The sequence below is a fragment of the Scophthalmus maximus genome, chromosome 17, assembly GCF_022379125.1.
Source record: "Scophthalmus maximus strain ysfricsl-2021 chromosome 17, ASM2237912v1, whole genome shotgun sequence".
Taxonomy (NCBI): domain Eukaryota; kingdom Metazoa; phylum Chordata; class Actinopteri; order Pleuronectiformes; family Scophthalmidae; genus Scophthalmus; species Scophthalmus maximus.
In genome coordinates, this window is record NC_061531.1 from 11,276,918 (window position 1) to 11,297,132 (window position 20,215).

General features: G+C 44.5%; 1 protein-coding gene across 1 annotated transcript; it reads right to left on the reverse strand.

Moving 5' to 3' along the window:
• Positions 1 to 207: 207 nt before the first annotated feature.
• gpr139 (G protein-coupled receptor 139) lies at positions 208 to 15,452 on the reverse strand. The gene is made up of 2 exons (XM_035616526.2): positions 14,766 to 15,452; positions 208 to 4,975 (listed from the first exon to the last, which is right to left on the reverse strand). Exons 1-2 carry the CDS (start codon positions 14,911 to 14,913, stop codon positions 3,984 to 3,986), a joined length of 1,140 nt encoding a protein of 379 aa, XP_035472419.1. The 5' UTR covers positions 14,914 to 15,452; the 3' UTR covers positions 208 to 3,983.
• Positions 15,453 to 20,215: the final 4,763 nt, after the last annotated feature.

Sequence of the window (20,215 nt, forward strand, 5' to 3'; positions counted from 1 at the left end):
CTCGCAACTATCTTGGCTCTCTTTGTAGGTCATTTTGCATATCTTTGTAGTTTTATATTTCACCTTACTGTTAATTTGCATATATCTCTTAACCATCAAGGTTAAGCTTACCTCTGAATATTGATTGCATTATAGAATGCGATGGTCAAGGATCAATTCCTCTTTCTGTGAGATTTCACATGCAGAAAAAAGACACAGATCATCATCAGCACTCTATCTCTATTCTTAGAGATGATTTATTCTTTGATCAAAAATATTGACATATTGACCAGTACTTTTCTGCGTACTTTCTCACAGCACAATAATACATTCTCTTTAAACAGTCAATACATTCATTAGAAGGGGAAAAAAAAACAGAATTTTGCAAGCCTATAATCACTTGAGCACAATAAAAAAAAAAAACAGTCTCAAAACACTGCCATGGAGAGAGGTAAAAGTCTACTCAAAAAAGTTCATTGTATAGAAAATCACAACCAGAAAAATACCAACGAAAATGCCAGAAGCGTCAGTTGTACATTCATGGATATATCGTTATAATACTGTGCATATAATACTATGTAATTATTTTCATCAAGATTGAGTATAAATACATATTTGATTTCAAATATTACACATCCTATGGCACAGATACATTTTATAGCTTCTTTCTGTCAAACACAGGCTTTATGCACGTGCACAGGCACACACACACACGCACACACGCACGCACGCACGCACGCACATACGCACACACACACACACACACACACACACACACACACTCACACTCACACTCACACACACCTTATCGTAGTTGTAGGGACGCTTGATGATATTATACATTCCCTAGACCTTTAACCTAACCTAACCCTTCACGACTAAATCCCTGACCATAACCTAATTCTAACAAGGTCTTAACCATCAAACAGCCCTTTGAATCTGTGCAGACCGGCCAAAAAGCTCCACACAACAATGGTTAGAAAACCAAAATTTGTCCACACAACCGTCCCCCCCCCCCACACACACACACACACAGATTCACACTGTGGAGCTAAGCAGGTAGAGAGAGACAGAGAGGAAACTGAGCAAATCAGGAAGTGTGAGAGAGAAAATACAATTTTCTGATTGATTAATGCTTGGTTATCTTTTAATATCTGACTGAAGAAAATGGAAATGCCAGCCGTTTTTTTCCCTCATAATGGGGAAGATTTCTTAGCAACAACCCACCGCAGGCAGGCAGACACACACCACACACACACACACACACACACACACACACACACACACACACACCTGCATGTGACACCCCCTCCCCCTCAACCCTCCGCTTTGGTTTCCCAGCATGCCTGCCCCGTTCCCTGGAGGCCGCGGGAATGAGGCTCTGGTTCTCGCACAAATGTCACATTAACATGGCCGAAACACTGGCTGGGGTTCACAAGTGAAACAAATGTCATGGCAACCCTGATCTGGAATGAGCTCCTCAGCCTGAAGCCAAAACCCTCTGGCAATCTTTCTCATAACAGTCATGATCGTGGGACAATAGTGATTATTTTAGCGCCTTCACACGAAATGACATGAAGTGAAATTGATTGACGGTTGGTCATGGAAGTTGCTAAGTGATTACTGGTTATTGACCATTTGGCTGTTCATCTCCATCGAGAAAAATATTCAACATCCACCTGCTTAACACCCCCAAACCACCCCCCTCAACAGCATGGATCAATTTTCTGATATGAAATGATTTAGCAAAGCAATATGCTCAGTGTGCACATGCAGCACAAAAGACTGAGGGAAAGAGTTGATGTAAATAAAAGAGCACGCTTTTGAAATTAACTTTGAGCAATTAACTTTGAGCAAGTTCATTTGACACAAAGGGGGATGAATGAGAGATGAGTGGGAGGTTTGCCGAGTGAAGGAGGTGAGGAGCGTTTAGCAATTGGCACTCCCTCATTCATTTAGCAGTTCTAAAGAAAATCAATTTGTGTGGAACAAAGAAATGGGAATTGAGAGGGGAGTTATGTGTGCACAACTGAACTGAGAAGTTCAGTTGTGCACTCAGCTGGGTTTTCTGGCAGTGCAGTGGGGGTTGCAAACAATAACAGACAAGGTGGTCTGCTAAAAAGTTGAAGAAGGATCAGCAGGGAGGTTGATAAGTTAATTAAATGTTACTATTCCTGACGTGTAAAATGGCAAAAGCTGTTAAACCCTTGCCCTGGTTTACAGCTTCAGACTGTTTTTGCTTTAGTAGTTTTTTATGATGAGAGAAAGAACAACAACACATGGGTCGCCCCTGAAGTGTCTCAGATGGTTCAGTGTCGAACAAAACTTTGGAGGGCATGACTTTATCAGCTAAGACAGACACACGGCTAACATTCCTCAGATTTAAAACCTCATCCGTTATAAAAAAGGCCTGAAGGGTCCGATCCCTCCAGGCAGGTAATAGCAGAAATCTACCCTTTGGCTCAGCTCCATTCTTGTAAGATAGATGCATACTTCTAATGCCCCAAAGTGTCCGCAGAATTGATGTGCACTGATCTCTATGTGCTCTGTCGAGGTGTGTGAGTGTGTGTCTGTTCACATTTATGGTTTGTTACCGTGTAGGAGTCTACAATACTAAGACAGAGTTTATGTATGTGCCTGTGTTTCGTGTTGTTGCTGGGCTGCCATCAGCCATCAGTAGAACAAATAGAGCTGAATTTGTGCTGCTGTGGCCCTGAGACGGATTCACTGCTGCTTCATGGGACAGAAAACCTTGGATGGGGGAAACAAAGCAAAGGGAAGGAGAGCAGTTTATTCTGTCCTCTCTATCTCCATCTCTATCTGTCTCATCTTCCTCAGTCTCTCAGAAAGCTAAAGGGTTACAGTACAGAGTACAGAGTACATTTACATTCATTATATTCATCCAAATAACAATAAGTTATCCATGACCATTAATAGTTATAGAGGACTATCTAATAAATGCAGAAATTTCCTCTTCCTAATATTGGAAATGTGTTGACTGAATTAATGACACCCTGGAGCCACGCAGACCCCCAATACATATTTTTTTGTCTTTTGTGAAACTACATTAACAGTCAAGTTTTCAATCAATAAATATTTTTTCAAAACAATAAGCAAAGCACCTACCCATTCTACAACCTGTGAGCTTGGATGTGGGATAGCTTGGTCTTTCATAGCGAGTGCCGACTTGTAGGTGACCTGCACTGCTAGGATGAAATCAGCACACACGAGAAAAGTCCGGGAGGGCTGTTTTAATAAAAGCCCTATTGAACATGCCATTGAGACCCCTCTCCATATTTAACTGGAAACGACAGCGCTGTTTTACATTTCTTGAGAGACAGTCAGAACTATGGGCAGTGGACACATTGTCAGTGGCCCTGCCTGATTGAATTGCACCTTGAGCTGCGACGTATTAATGCCCAGACTCTGGCTGGATCCCTGCTCGGTGGAAAAGACTCCCCACAGAACAAAAACGCAGTGTTTGAAGCGCATCACCGTCTGGCGGCAGTGTACAACAAGAGCGTCCGTAAAGAAACCAATGTCTCCAGCATCTCCAGTCATTTGATGCTTCACCGAGGATTCATCTCGTTGTCAGTTTATACTTTAGCGCTGTTACAAATGGTGGCTCTTTAAAGTCAGTGATGGATGGTGGTGATATCCCTTTATCAGTCGCTCACTCAGGCTGCAGTCAGTCACTCACAGTAGCTTTATTTTTTTGCATCGAGGAAACAATTCTATTTGTTGCTGGTCACCGCTTTGTGAAAAGTTTATTGAACATGACAGGCCTGCCAAGCACGCTTCTCCTGTTTTGCTTTTCCACCTTGCTAGCCTATCACTTTGTCATCCCTCAAAGCTTGCTAAACTGTCAACTCTGTGCTCTCCAGGTGTGTTGACATTTTCAAGCCTCAAAGAGTCCCATGCAGGCAAAGCTGGTCGCCAGAGACAATTCCCAAAGTATGTTCTCCCAGGACTGAAGGTGGGGGCGGCTGCTGGTGGCTGAGGACTCAAGAGGAGATACAGATGGGCTTCCCATTTTTGTCATACTGATATACAAACATCTTGATGCAGTGGGAGTTGGCCGGTGAGATCCAGGGACTGCTTGTGATGGAAAAGTTGTGGCTAGCGTAGAACGGCGGCGGCTGCTTTCGACAGTGGACCAGCGCTCGCAGCACGTTGGCCGCCATGCCCCGGAAACGCTTGCTGATGAAACAGTAGAGGAAAAAGTTGACACCCGTGTTGAGCAATGCCAGCATGTTGGCCAGGTCGGTGAGCATGTGGAGCAGCCGGCCGGCACCTTGTGAGGCCGGCGGAGGGGAGTAGAAGTGGTAGAGGATCATGAGGGTGCGAGGTGCCCACAGAACAGCGAAAATGGAGGTGATGGCGAGGAGAATGGCGGTGGTCTTGCCGGTAGAGTAGCCGCGGAGACGGAAACAGCTGCGGCGTCTGCGTAGCTTGCGCACGATGACAGCGTTCAGGGAGAAGAAGACGGTGCAGGGGAGGAGGTAGACAGTGGCACAGTGGGCCCACACCAGGACATGCTGGACCACAGTTCTCCTGTTGCTCTCTCCTCCTCCTCCTCCTCCTCCACCGCTGCCCATTCCTTGCAGGCTGTGCCATAGCTCAGGCCACCAGTAATAAGGAGCTGCAGACAACAAACATCCGATATACACGGCGAATATCACCTTTCGTGTGCGGGCTGGGTAGGAGACTGTGTGGTAGCGCAGCGGGTGGCAAACGGCGATGTAGCGGTCAATGGTCAGAGGCACGGTGATCCAGATGGAGGTGTGAATGGAGGAGAACTCCAGGACCTGCACTGCATTGTTTAACGACGGAGGCAACGGGGTGGCCAAAATAAAATCCTCCAGAATGAAATCGACAAAAACAATCAGGAGTAGAACTAGGATGTCAGCAGCCGCCAGAGCCAGGAGATAGTTGTAGGAGGACTTCTGACGACGCAGCACCAGCTGGGACAGGATGACCACTGTCAGGATGTTAGCTAGGGAGAGGAGGGTTGGCGAAAGAGGAATCGCAGGAATGATTGAGTTGGTAGATGGAAGGAATGGGGAAATGATGGGAAAGGAAAAGAGATTGGAAAAATAATGGGCATAGGTTGGGCAGGGAAGGAAACAGAGAAACTGAGTGTTAGTGGACACTGGACAGGTAATTGAAAAAGGGGCCACATTCATCCAGCTAGCAACCAATCAGACAGCAATAGATATACGTTTGGAAGCAATAGGGATGGGGTGGACACGGCATGTACTGTAGGTGCTCACACAAACACAATACAATAGACAAACACATAAATGAAGGGGAAAACGTTTTGAACTGTGTGGGATTTTTTCCCGCACCTTCATGGTTACTAACTAGGTCTAAGAGCAGCGAAGGTGAACTCTTTGACCCCAAACCTTCACTTCCAGCCAACTATATGCAAACATGTGTAATCTTTTGTCACTTCTTGCCATTATGTGCCAGCAGCTCCAGCAGCTCTCAAACCCAGTAATCCTCCCCCTGTTTATTGCTCCCTTCCCTCCCATCTACACCTGCTGTGTAATTCCTGCAGCACCTGCCTCTGCCTTTGGCCAACTTGTTATCTCTTATGAAGAGCAAAGCCCCAACAAAAACAGGAGGAGTGCAGCATCACCACCGTGGCAATCTTAACTAATGCCTCTCACCCTGCTGCTGGCAATTTAGTTCCTAAAACAAAGCACGAGGACACCCCACCTCTCCCTGTATGCCTCTCTTTTTCAATTTTTACTCCATATCCCTGACATGTACTGTCATACCTTCCTCTTCCATGCTGCCAAATTAAACGTTCCCCTCGCCACCACAGGTTTGTTTATTCCATCTCACTTTCTCGGACAGAAAGAGGTAAATAGCCCAGCAGGGAGCCAGTGTTCTTTTGTCTTTTTGCTGGCAAGAACCTGGACACAAAGGCCTGAATGTGATTTATTCCACTGCTGCATTTACCAAAGCATGACATCTGTGTGTGTGCATGAGTTTGAGCACTGCTTTCTCCCTCTCACGTGGAACTGCAGTTGGGCAAGTGAATTGAACAAGGTCATCACAAGCCTTTCTCTCTTTCTTTCTTACCCACTGTCGCCACATGTGCTTATTATTCCCAGGTGATTCCCGTCCTTTCAGATAATTGAGTTTGCAGGTTGTGAGCCTGTTTAAACTTTCCCCAGACCTATAGAGTCAGCAAGATGCAAGCATGGCTCTCATTACTGGGATGTGAAAGCTTGAGACAAAAGAATAAAATCATTTAAATCCAATTTAATTGCTGTTGTCAGGAAAAGGAATACGCAATGTTCAAAATATTGATGCGGATGCTGAGTGTACCTTTTATTGTGTCTGTCCAGTGAAAGTATTTACCTCCAAGCAGGACATATCATGACTTACTCAAAAAAATCTCATCACAGCATTGTTTTTTTTATTAAAACCCCCCCAACAAACTTCAACTCGAGGAGCTATTCCTTAAACTTTTAAGGCAATTTATATGACCAGCATGCAGTTGAAATCTCAGGGAAAAGTCAGAAGTGGACCCTGAGATACAATGACACATCCGATCTCAAGGTCACGGCTGATTTTCAGTGCTCAAAATGTTTTCTCTTAATCACTGCAATTCTTTCCATTATACGTGGAATCATTTGTAATCTGTGATCTGATGAAAAAAAAACCCAACCTTAAACATATCTGTATATTTCTATTTCTTAAAGGAAACTTGTACCTTACTGACTGCATTAGGACATTCAGTTAATGTGGTACAAATCAGAGGCATTATTTGAAACAATCCATACTTTATCCAATGATTCATATTTCATGCTACAATTCACACATGTAAACTAACAGATCAAATATCAAATACACGCTCTCTTCTGCTTACCAGCTTAATTTAGTGCTGGTCCAACATGAAGTCCTGTCCAATCGGTTCTCTTAGACAAAGATGCCTCTGACACTGATCACTGAGACATCAATGCACTTAGCAACTGTCACTGTCCATATAGCATGTGTGTGTGTGTGTGTGTGTGTGTGTGTGTGTGTGTGTGTGTGTGTGTGTGTGTGTGTGTGTGAGAGTGTGTTTGGTCTTGTCCTGCTCTGCAGTAATAGATCTAGGATTGAATTAAGTATGGCAGCTTGGAGTCTGGTACATCACACTTCACGGTCTCAGCCACTATCAGCTGATTACAAATTTCAAAGTCGGCTCCAGATAATGACTAAAGATGTCCTTGCCAGACTGGAGGATGTGCAGCAGAAGACACAGAACTACATTAACACATGTTGCACACGCACACCAACACACAAACACACAGATCATTAGGGATGCGCCAATTCATTACCAATCGCTCTATCAATAACCATAAATGACATGTCAAAGCAGTTTACAAGGCTTGAAAAGCCATTATATGTGTACATGTGGGGCTGCTGGATTGCACCACACTCCCGCACCACCACAGTAACCCTTGCTTGTACACCACACTAACCTCTGCACATTCAAGTTAAATTGCTTTCATGTTGAATCTTGCTGGAGTTATTGATTCAGCTCCTGTCATCCACTTTCAGTCTGATTCTTGTTCTTTTCCGTTTGGGCCATGATCCTAGCAAATTAGGCCAGAATAAGACCAAGACAAAGATTTAAGGACATGGATCTGCTGACATCATTCTACTCCTGATTGTCTTTGTCGGACATGAATAATAATTATATATATAATAATATATGATCACATATGATAATAATAATAATGCTTAGCCCTGGTTTTGACCAGGAAGAGGAATGCGCCAAAAAAAGGGACAATACCATCTGAATTACTTGGCAAGTGTTGCTATATTATTTATCCATCAACAGGTCGTTTGACACAAAATGTACTATTGTCGTGGGCAGCCACTGTGGGAATAAAAAACCCACAACACTATCAACTGTTTTATAATCACCCAGTTATTTTTTTCAAGCAATCTCTGAACGATCTGCAAAATTTGCTTGATCCAAATGTGAGAATTGGCTGCTTTTCGCTGCCATATATGAAATTTGATTATTTAAGCTGATGGTATCTCTGGTCCTGGATTGTTGGTCCAATGAAACAAGCCATTTGAAGATTTTAATCTTGGAAACTATTGAGTGCATTTCGCATTCTGTCATTTTCAGAATTAATCGAGAAGATAAATTGTAATTTATGTCCCTTGTCTCATTATGACAAACATTATCAGTGGTTTCTCGTCTGCTGATCTACTTTGTTTTCTTAGTATGTTGTTCTATTTTTTCTCGTTTCAGCCTTTTGCTCATTGCAACAATCTTTGGTCATACTGACTCACTGTATGTGCAATCTCCCATACAGCCGCCACTCATAGCTGTAACTGTGTAGACTTCACTCTGCCAACACCTGCGAGCTGCTCAAAAATTTCCATTACAAATCCTACTCAACAGACAACACCTTCAATGCAGGGCCTTGCTTTGTCTACTGTCGCTCTGCCCGTCGATCCTCTCACTTTCTCTTTCCCCTTCCATATACTGTATGCTGCTGAACACAGCGGAGTGACATGAAATGGAAACGGTGAGGTATTGACTGTTACTGGCTGCGTGTTATTGTGTTTGCGCTCCCCAGTGAGACGGGGCCTTCAACAGACAAACAAAGGGATCTGTGGCAAGCTTGACATTTCCATTTAGCCCTTGCCAGCTTGCACTGGGTTGCCCATTCATTTCAAGTGACTCTTGCTCTTTGCGTTGTCTCTGGGGTGCGGCTGCGGCTGCGGGTGCGGGTGGGGGTGAGGGTGAGGGTGCGATGGATCTGCTCGGCATTCTGCAGGTATGAGGTGGCACATGCTGGGCTCGTTCCAGCAGGGACAGATGAGATGGAGAGACCCGTTCAAAGAAAAGAGACGTGGAGAGGACACACACAGGGTCATCCATGTGTGCACACAGAGAGATTTGCATCACACGCCTGGACTCATGGACACTCAGACAGAGACACATAAGTGTCTCCTGCTGGGAGGGAATAAGAATGACGCGGAGGTCTGTCCAATGGTTGCTGGTGTTTGTGTGTGTTTGCATGGGTGACTCCTATATGTCTATTTGCGTGGGATTGCTTTTTGACCCTCAGCCCCCTCCTGCCATAAAACGAGGGACAGGGCCATTGACGTTGGTTAGCGGCAGAAGAGACGGCACAGTGAGCTCCCTGAGGTGTGTAACGAGGCTGACTCATCCCACCACTAAAGGGACATGTTCAGACGGGCTGTCGGTAAATGACACTGCGCTGCTTAACCCCTCAAAACCGGTGGCAAAACATTAACTGGTGCCACGTCCCCACATTGCTCATGTGCCAGTAGCACAGACAGAATACTGTATAAAAGGAAAACACCCCCCCCCCCCAAGATTTAATAACTAAATAAAATGAGAGCAAGCATTGATTCTCTTTTCCTTTTTTTTTTTGTCATTTGGAGGAAATTGAGGTTTGGCTTTGACGGCTTATCTGAAGGCTAATACGACTAGAGGAGAAGAGGAGAGAGGGGGATGAGGAAATAAGAAAGCCAGTGGAGGAAAGTGTGGTCTGAGGAAGGTCACGGAGTTTTAAAAAAAGAGAGCAGGTGATAGAGAGGGAATGGAGGGGAAGATTAGACGGAAAGACAGAGAGGGCGGTATGGAGGAGAGCGATGAGGAGGCGGGAGGATAGGAAGAGAGGCGAGAGAAGGGGGGGGGGGGGTGATATCAAAGCTTGCTTCAAAGGTCACAGGCACTTTGTTCCTGGTGACAACCATTTCCCTTTTGTTTTCTCTAAGTGTCAGACCGGACATGAAACAGGGCGAGTTCTCGATTCAGCCGGACAAAAACCAGGAGCACGTCCTCTGATAAGAAATATTGTTTTCTGACATGTTTTTAAGGAGAGAATTCTGTTTAAAATAAAACCATCTTCTCATGAAGCAGAATTCCTTTTTTTTTTTTACACCCTGATAATTCATGTGAAAGAGCGAGCGTGTGAAGGGAGGAAAATATGATTCAATTAAAAAAAAAGCATTTTATTGTCAGCATGAGCATAATTTGAGTTGTGAGAATAGTTAGGGAAGGGTAGAGGGAAGCTCGTAGGAAAGAAAGATGCAGTAAATGAAAATACGGCAGGAGGAAAGAATGAGCAAATGGGAGAAAGAGATGTGAATGCTAACAGGTTATTTAAGTTTAATGGGCACATTAAGAGAAAGAGGCCCTGGTTGCTGCTAATGATGTTGATGCTGCTGCAGTGCTCTGCTGCCTGCTCACCTTTCCAGCCATTCGTTTTACAGACAGGCCACAGTGAGTCAAAGTTTGGTGGAGGAGACTGTCCTTGCATCAAGGCTGCTGCCTGCTGACGTGCCATCGTTGACTGTATGATAAACTCTGATTGTTCTGTTTAAAGGGTCTATGAACTATGTAAAGAATTATAACTTCAAAAACGTTTCAGCTTTAAAAACAAACAAAAACATGTAAGGTTAAGGGGGTTAGATTGATAAGAGAGACAAATGTAGAATTACATGCGAATGAGAAGAGAAGGAAAGAGAGAGTAAGAAGAGGAGGAGGAAAATGAAGCATTAAAACAATTTTCAGATCACGGCAATGTATTATCCTCAGATTGATATAGTACTGTGGTCCAGGAAATGCCAATTAACACACACAGGGATTTGGGTTTTTCAGTGACAGCATCTTGTTTTCAGCTCATCAACAGCATCTCTGGATTTATTGCCTCAAACAACACCTCCCTCCTCTCTTGCCTCCTCTGTCCTCCTGTGCCCTCGCTGGCTCAAGTCCCCCGCGATGAGCCGACATGTTCACCGCGTCTTCCCCTCCCTTCCTCCCCCTTTCCCAAACCGTGGACTGGAGACAAACCAGACTGCGAAAAGAACTTCAACTTCCCTCCATTTGATTTGCTGAATGCCCTCTGTCTTTTCTCCACTCTGTCCATGCTTCAACACAAACCTTCACATCCTCTCCTCCTCGTCCAGTGTACACCCCCTGAACTTAAACTCCACTTTTAGAGTGATAGTATCTATTAACAAGCCCTCATCCCACCACAGATGCCCTGTCGCTGGTGCGGATTGAAAGATCGATGGTCCAAACTGAAAATCGATGGGGCCCATCTCTTCATTAAGTAGGGCTGACACCAGGCCTACACTGTGACATGTAAGAGGGGGTCGTTAGCATCCCCGACCCTTTTCCCTTGGGTGTGTGGTTCAGTGGAAGTGGGTGGAGATGTTTTGCAATTCGTATGTGCGCCAGTCGCACCGCCGACTGTTGAACAACCACACAAACCGAGAGATGCTTCGAGGAAGACAGACGGAGCACACCAACACGTTTGTGTTCATAGAGGAGAGATGCTCTGAAAGCCTCTAAGAATGCAAATGAAGACCCGAGGACACATCTGCCCACCACACAAACATTTGTTGTCAAGCATTTAGAGTTCCTCGTGTTCTTAATGTGACATGAGGACAACTGAGCCAGTTCCATTTGGTTTAAAGCTCTGTAAAAAAAAAGCTAATTAGAACACGAGGATTATGTTTGAGCACATGCTGCGTCCAACAAATCCAACAAGTTAAATGACCAAAGATTGTGGTTTTCTCTGACAAACGACATACAGATGTTTTCTGATCTGATGCCCTTTTCAAAATCATTTGTCTTTACCACTCGGGTTAAAGTTTAGTTTTATTTAAACATACAAGCAAACATTACTGCTAGGTTAAGTTTTGGGAAACACTACAGTTTGGGATAAAATTGCAAGTTGTCATTGTTAAAATAAAAACCACTTAGTTAGGCTAAAGGAACAATTGTGGTCGTAACCAGTGTTGACTTCCGTTCAGAAATGAGACAGTAACAGTCCGTTCGCATATTTAGGTCCCACATATTGTTGGTCCACCCATCATCAGCCCGATGTCCTACCTCTGTGTGGACTTTTAGCCATATAACATTACAATTTTTTCCATCCATCTGCTTTTATGCAACTTTCAATTTGCACATTTTTTTCTCTGATGGAAATGTAGTTTTTTTGTTAAAACGGTAATTTAATGGCACCAGACTGAAGAATTTAAGCCATCAGCTTTTTGTCTCAATTGACCAAAAACTGGAGATGCACATTCATTTGCAATTGGATATTTCAAATTTTCTGAATATTTGGTTGAACCCCTTTGGATGTGGAAGCATAACTATTGTCACACTTCTTTCGCCCTTTGCCAGACATGGTTCTCACTTGAATGTAAACAAATATTGTTTTCTGGACATTTGCTGGAATGACTGATGCTCTTGTTTGTCTTTGTACAACAGTCTCACTCTTTCCAAGGTCAAAAACAATCTTCCTTTGTAGATTGTGCTCTTCTGTGTCTTCAATCTGAAGTCGAGTGCATGAACTCAGCTGCTGAGCACAAGTCCACTTTCATGCTGTTTATACTTGCACACCACACAATTTCAAATTCAATTTACACTTGTAAATATTGTCATTTGTACTCTCCTTACTTTTGTATTCAAGCTAGACTTGTGACATTTAAGTTTGGCTCCCTCAGCTACACAGTAATGCTCCAACGCTCACGTCTAGTTCCACCGCACTTGGCAGAGCATTACAAAGCAACCAATGATGATTTGAAGTAACATTGGAAGACAGCGTGTTTCATAGCAATATCGCTACATTAAGCAGAGAAGCATTTGACTTAAGCGGCGATGCACAGAAGCAGCTGAATTGGCCCAGATATCCAGATCAGCGTCACACTCGTCGGCCGATTGCACAGTTTGCATGTGCGCAGGAAAGGGCTGCTGTACATTTCGCAGAGAGCCGGCTTCACTCGTGCAATCCTGGCATGTCAGAGGGACCAAGGCAAAGAGCCGAGTCCTTCATTGTGCTGCTTGCTATGCCAGCACACGGCTGTTCTGTCTCGGTCAGTGTGTAGTGAGTGGAGAGAGAGACAGAGAGAAACAGAGACACAGAGAGAGCGAGTTGGCGATTAATTAAAAATGTGGCAATTCGTCTCGGCTCTGGCGTCTGTAGCTCCCCCTCTCAGGGCTCAGAGGCGCTACTTCACCGGCTCTGCTGTTATTAATCTCTCTCTCTCTTCACCCTTCTCTTCTTCCTGTTCTTGCTCTGGACGTCCTTCCTTTCCACCCCAGTCTCCACCTGTTTGCCGCCTCCTGAGCAGAGCTTTTGGTTCATCATTTTCCCAACGTCACACAGCAATCTAATCCCCCACCACTTGACCTGCGTAGATCGTTTGCTCATCACCTTCCGTCCGTCTCTTGATGCTTGATGCAGCCTTAAGGTCAAACTCGGTGAAGCCCTGTTGCCGTCAACTAATAAAACCCTGGCTGCTGATCAAAGCATCCATCGGGAGTGTTAAATACGTGTGGGTCTGTAGGTCACACCGCTACTACTCACACATGCCGCGCTCATGAAACATTCACGATTCAGCTTGAGCGGAATGAACTGTGTCATAGTGATCGAATGAGTTGTAACTGGCTGCTGCATAAATATCAGCCCGCTGCACTCAAGAATAATTCAGACAACTATCGCAAGATTGCATTACAATCTGTGATTAAACAAACAGCCTTGATCACGTCCGGGCAGCAGAATCAAATAAAACTCTGCAGCAACTTGAAATGACAGCAGAGTGAATTGCTGGTGCGAGACCTGACTCGCCATCCGGGAGAAATAAATGGGCGAGAATTGATGAGAAGGAGAGACTTTTACTTTTACCAAGACAGCAAATCCGTGAAGCAACTGCAGTCTTGGCATACACACGCTTTTTACTTTGCACTGCAGATTTGTGTTGAACCAGAACAGCTTAGGTTGTTAAATACAAGTCTTCACCAAAGAAAAATGGCTTCAGAGCTGATTTAGATGAAGCATGAAGGGCTGTAGTCTCATTTCTTGTTTAACCCAATAAATAACATTCAAATCATCATTCAAATCAGAGGTTAAATATGACCCCCGATTCCATCATTTTGGTGATTGGCTGAAAGAGTCTGAATGAGAATCTGACAGTCACAACATCTGAACCCAAATCTCTGATTAGACAGCAGCACTTTTCCTCTTTCATCTGACCTCCAGGGTTTCCTCTCTGTCTCTCTCTTTTGTCAAAGCAAACACACAGACATGTACAGTACACACACACACACACACACACACACCTTTGCTTCCCTATGTGAGACTAGGTCAGCGGTGAGACATCACGCAGCGGGACGGAGGCAGTGAATGGGACTGACAGTGACAAACCAGTCACTGGGAAAGACACAGTAAGGAAGCCTCATTAATTCAGGTCATCAAAAGGAGACACATAACACACCTGAGGTCAAATGTGAGTCATTAGTGACATATTAATAATCATACAAACGTCTTAAACAAGTCCAGATTAACAAAAACAACGTCTTTTAATTTTTTGGGAGAAACAGCCATGAGTCGATGATCAGACTTAATGATGCTCTTCACATACGGTTGCCATGTTTCCTCTTTCATTTAATGGTGCTTGAATATTTCCAGCGAATGAGACAAAATGAACAAACAGGCAGACACAAGCACAGACAAGCAAATACAAAGAACATGTACATGCGCAAGTGGTTGTCACAAGGTCAGAATGACAAATGAACCGTGTGTGAGCGAAGTGGGGCAGTCAGGAGCAGCTGTGGAGGAAACGCACTCACTCCAACCTGCAGACAAGTTCACCATGAATCAGGATGCAAAGCGTAACTCTTGCATCCAACATCAGATGCAGGCTCCAATCAACATTAAGAGCAAATGAACAAGTGCATGACACGTGCATGCGATCAGACACACGCGAAGCACATCCCTTACCCGGCAGGCCGAGACAGAGCAGGACACTGTAGTAGATGACAGGCAGCGGTCCGAGGGGGCATCCCTGGGCCACCTCGGAGGGGTGCTGCCCCAGGCTCCAGGTGCTCCCGTTTGGGGAGAAAACAGGGAAGATGTGGCTGTGCTCCATGACCCCGTCCTCGTCCTCTTCCTCAGCTGAGCTTAGTGTCAGAAAACCTGGCCACACGAACAAGCTGCCTGGTAGTCGGCTTGGGAGACAGGGTGCTCTGTCCTTGGCTGCCAGTCAGCATGAGTGAGCGTATGGGTTTGCTGTGCGCGAGGCAGCAAGGTTGAGTGTCTGAGAAGGAGGAAGGAATGGGAAGAGATGTCGGGAGAGAGTGTGGAGGGAGAGAGGGAGACAGCAGACGGAGTGGGGTGGGGGGGGGGGTGCAGGAGATGATATGTGTTAGTAGGTGACAAAGAGCAAAGAGGCGAGAGGAGCGGAGAGGTGAGTGTGAAGGTAGAAGTGGATAGGGGATGATGCAGCCTGAGTGTGTGAGCGAGGGAATGAGAGCGAGTCGACGAGAGCGCAGAGGGGGAACAAGGAGAGAGGAGGAGAGAGGGAAGGAGGGAGGGAAATAAAGGGAGGTAGATGGAGAGCAAGGGTACTGTAAAGAGCAGAAACTGGGGGAGAGAGAGACGGAGACTGTGGACGCGGCAAGAAGGAGGATGAGGAAAGGTGGAGGAATACCCAAAGAGGGGGGGGGGGGGGGGGGATGACAAGAGGACAATAAAACTGATGAGGAGACAGATGTGACCGGTGAGAAAAGATAAATGGAGGGTGAAAAAGGACAGTGTGTTTGCCCTTGTCATGTCGTCTTCATCTGTCACTGTGTCTCATTATTGCCCGGCGCCGTTCTTCATTCACCAACTTGACTGTTGCGTTTGGACCATTTATCCACCAATGCGGCGCACGAGCGTATGAATCCCAACATGATTCCACAAGCAAATGAGCTTGTGGACACAATGTAATGGACCTAACGTCCTGTACAAATACATGCGACAGGACACGTGTGTATGTGTGTGTGTCAGTTTGTGTGTGTGTGTTCAGGAGTGGGGGTTGGGACTCAATCTCATTTGAAATGCAGCGTGAACTGTCTGGTTCTCCAGCTAAGATGTGTTAATGAGCACTGGGCGCTCACAGTGGCAAGTGCAATTTTTTTCCATCATAAGACACACATCAGTTTCTGGTTCTTCACTTTCTTCGATGTTGACAACAGGGCTGCAGTGGACTGAATCATTTTCCTCAGACAGTAGATTCATCCGTTCATTTTCATGATTAATCTTTCAGTCTGTTTTAGGCTTAAGATTTGAATTTTTGATTTGGAGAACACAAACTGAAGGTTGCAGACCATTTTGAGCATTAAACAGTCAAGTCCAAAAAAATAATATTTCCATAATAACAATGTTAATCCCCAAATATATTCAGCTACAGTACATTGCTTTTAATGAAGGGTATAAGGGCAAAGTATAGCTGAAAACAATTGAGGAATACACATACAATACTCAAACACATGGGAGGAATTTATTAATTTGCTTGTGAATATAATGTTTCTAACACCCGTATTTAACAGATAAAATCTGATTTCTAAACATATGAAAAGGAGAAAAATAGCATCAAACTATACTTTAACAAAAATGTGATATGATATTTCTCTCTAATGTTCTCTTAACCATGCCAACACTTTGTACATTAGGTACCACACCAGTTCTTTCTATTATATCTCACTTCACTTCCACACAAAGCACCGTGAACACCATATTAAATATGAAAAACAAATGAAACCACCAACATTATTTTAAAGTAGTCCAAATTAGCTCGTCCAACATTAATTTAAGAACATTTTGAGTGTACACATTTACTCAAGCACGATTTTAGACATGCATGACTTTGTAAAATATTTATTTTTACTTTAACCTACTGAGGTGTTCTCATGTGTTCTTGTGCCTCAGTATGGTAGAACAGTTTCACAGTAACTGTGAAATTAAAGCTATTATTCTGGAGGAAAAAAAACCTCAAACCCAAACCATGAGGACTATTTTTCATACTGCGTAGTTGGTATCGTGAGTGTTACTCAGTATTTCTCATTATTCTCGCTGTGAATGATTTATAGATTCCTCTGGGCTGTTGGGAGTGTGCTATACTGTATGTGCAGAAAGCAGACATCAGAGCAGCTCTGGTCCATTTGGAGAGCTGCCTCTTCTGCACCATCAGGGCCCAGGCCACCACTCCACAGGTCGGAGCAGCCCGAACCACACTCTGCTCCGCTGTCTGAGTGAGATACTGCTACATCACCTCAAAGGTGGCGCATCTTGCCGCGACAGCGACCTGAGGGCAGACGAGCTGAAAGAGTTTTTCATGGGGAAAGAGGGAAAGACAGAGGTTTCTGTGGAAGAAGGGACCTGATGAGTCACCAAGCATGTGGAAAGCAAGGGATCACAAAAGAGTATCAGGAGCATGGGAGAAAAAAAAGAAGCTTTTTGGAACTTCAATTATAGCATCTCAAGCCTCCTCTACCCATCAGATGGAGGCCACTGTATGAAAAGAAGAATTCATTACAGGACCGTCCAATAATGGCTGACCTGGTTCTGCAGGTCAGCCACTTGAGTCAGTTGCTGGGGTGTAAGAAAATTGGGAAGGAGTGAGGGTAAGCAAGAGGAGTGAAAAGGAGCAATCACATGCTCTTCATTCTCTTTTCTCCCATTCGCGAACAAATGAGCTGCGGGGGACACGGAGAGGGGAGCGCCACGATGGAGTGTTAAATAAAATATGGCCTGCTGACGTGAATTGATCATGGAGAAATGTAGGACAGAGGAAGGTGATTCTTCAAGCTGTGAAAGACCCCAGACCCCCACAGGGGTTGTGCCTGCCTGCTCGCCAGTACTTAATACAACATCATCATTGGTCCGTGTCACACAAACTCAATTACACAAAATCGTCTGGAGCTTTGATGTCAGCGTGATTGTGTTGTGTGTGGGTTGGTGTGTGCAGCTGGATTCAATATACAGACACAGATACTGTGCGTGTTTGTGAGCGTATTGCTGATGTGTAACTTAAAGTGGTGCTTCTCTTCAGCACCAAACCACGGCAGGTTACGTTTGTTGTGTGTATTGTGGCTATATACTTCCACCTGACCTCATTACTTACTACAGTGATATGTGTGTATGAGGTCAGCGGTATGAGAGCTCTATGCAGGTCATTAGGGCATGTACGTGTCTAAGAGCAACTGTGTGTGTGTGTGTGTGTGTGTGTGTGTGTGTGTGTGTGTGTGTGTGTGTGTGTGTGTGTGTGTTATTAGTATTATTAATCCATTACATCATCATTACGGACAGTCACATATTGTCTGGGGCCCATCACACTGAACTCTGAACTCACTATCACACGAGGACATACACGAATGTGCAAAACCAAACACAATGCATCAACATCATTGCTACGCGCCATTGAAGTTTAATTTAATCCCGTGCTTAACTGTGTGTGAACAACTGACCATCTGGATCTGACAATATGAATACGACAACAAGGGGAACAAGGCAAAGGGCCAGGTTATGCTTGATCAATGCTATTTCGTATGAACTACTGGCCAATCAAAGTGGTTCACTCCTCCGTCGGCAACAATCGAAGACATTCATAATTATAATAATAATACTGCACACACAGATGAAAACCATGCTCAATTGGTTAACTGTCTGAGCCCGAACCTGTCGAATGGGACAGCAAATGCGTCATGTTATAGAAGTCCTCATAACATTTGATAATTTTATGCAGCTTACGGTTTGTTTGGTGGGAAGTTAACACTTGCGTCGTTCCAGACGGGGCTTCTGTGCAATCTTGGCCCTTTCAGAAGATTTGTAGTGCGGCCTGGAACTTCAGTGTCTTTTCGGAGACTTTGTACAACATGTCCATGATGATAAATCCAACATTGAATGACTTTGATGATCCTTTTTATCCTGTTTTTCAAGACGTAAAAGACTACTGCTGTTGTTAGCGGACTTCTAGAGGACTTCTAGCCTCCATTTTAGATCCACTTAAACAATCAGAGCCTTTTGTTACAGACGTGTACCAATCAGATGCTGCTGTGTTGTCAACTGGTCGGAAAAAAACAAAGATTTTAAACTGAAAAGAGGACCTCTCACTCCTCCTGTTTACTCCTACTACTACCACTGACACTCCTCTGTGTCACTGCAGACAGGAACGTCTTTGCAGAATGGCACAAGTGACCTTTGGGTTGAAAAATAAAAGGACTTATTTGTAGAAAAATGTACATAACTTTTGATTTGCAAAGAACACTTTTCAAGAGGGAAAAATCTTCATCATTGTTGCTTGGTGTGTCATTATAATGAATGTCTGTGAGATTCAATTTCCGTTTTGTTATTTCTTTTGTCTTCATGGTCATATAACTATTTATACATTCATGTGATATCACTGAAGCATACATATTCTGATAGCCTAGGTTGTCCTGAAAAAAAATCAAAAAGAATCAGGGATAATGACAAACAATCACTTAACTAAGTGGGATTGATCGCATGGTTGTTGAGATGTTTCAGTCTGGAATCAAAGTTGCGGATCGACGGACTGACAGTTATTGAAAAAGCCTTAACACATTCTGATAGCACGCAGATAAGGGTAGAACCAACTTATGAAACACAATGGAGAATAGTGGAGACTCCAACCTGCAGGGAAACCCATGAGGTTTCGAATAACCCGCCTGTTAAATCCATCAGAAAGTTGTCAAGTATCAGGTGGCATTAATTATGGATGCTTTCTGTGATGGCTGGGCTGTTTGGTTAGTGCGCCGGCAAAATTGGACTCAGTATTTGAGGATGAATGTGTCAGCGAGGTCACATGTGGGCGCTGTGCCGCTCTCACTTTCCTGCTCTCCTCCAATTAAGAGGCAGCGCTCAAAGAATAATGAGAGGATTGGGAAGAAATGGGAGCAGCAGTGAGAGAGAGAGAGAGAGAGAGAGAGAGAGAGAGACAATACAAGAGCAGGATGTTGAATAAAACATAACTGAGAGAACGGGATGGATGGATGGTTGCAGGAGCTTTTTTCACTATTGCTGTCGGAGAGCCAGCGTTTACTGAACATAATAACATGCTTTCAAGTCAACATATGACACACTCATGTACTCAACCACAAATTTTGCCTCAGAGCACACTCACACACACATTTCAGAAAGGAAATTACCACAATCTTGGTAATGTGTGCCTCTCGCTGCTGCTGTGCAGGTCAGGGCACGCTCTCCCTCATCTCTCCCCGACCCCTGGGTAGGTCTCCCTGGACTGGGCAGTCCAGCTCTTGCCTCCCGCCCAGCACTGGGGACCAGCTGGTCAGAGCAGGTTCCGATAAGACCTCCGTTGTTAGACTTTGGGAGATGGAGACAGTTAACACGGCTGCAGCTGCGATCAAAGCCCCAAGGCCCTGTCTGCA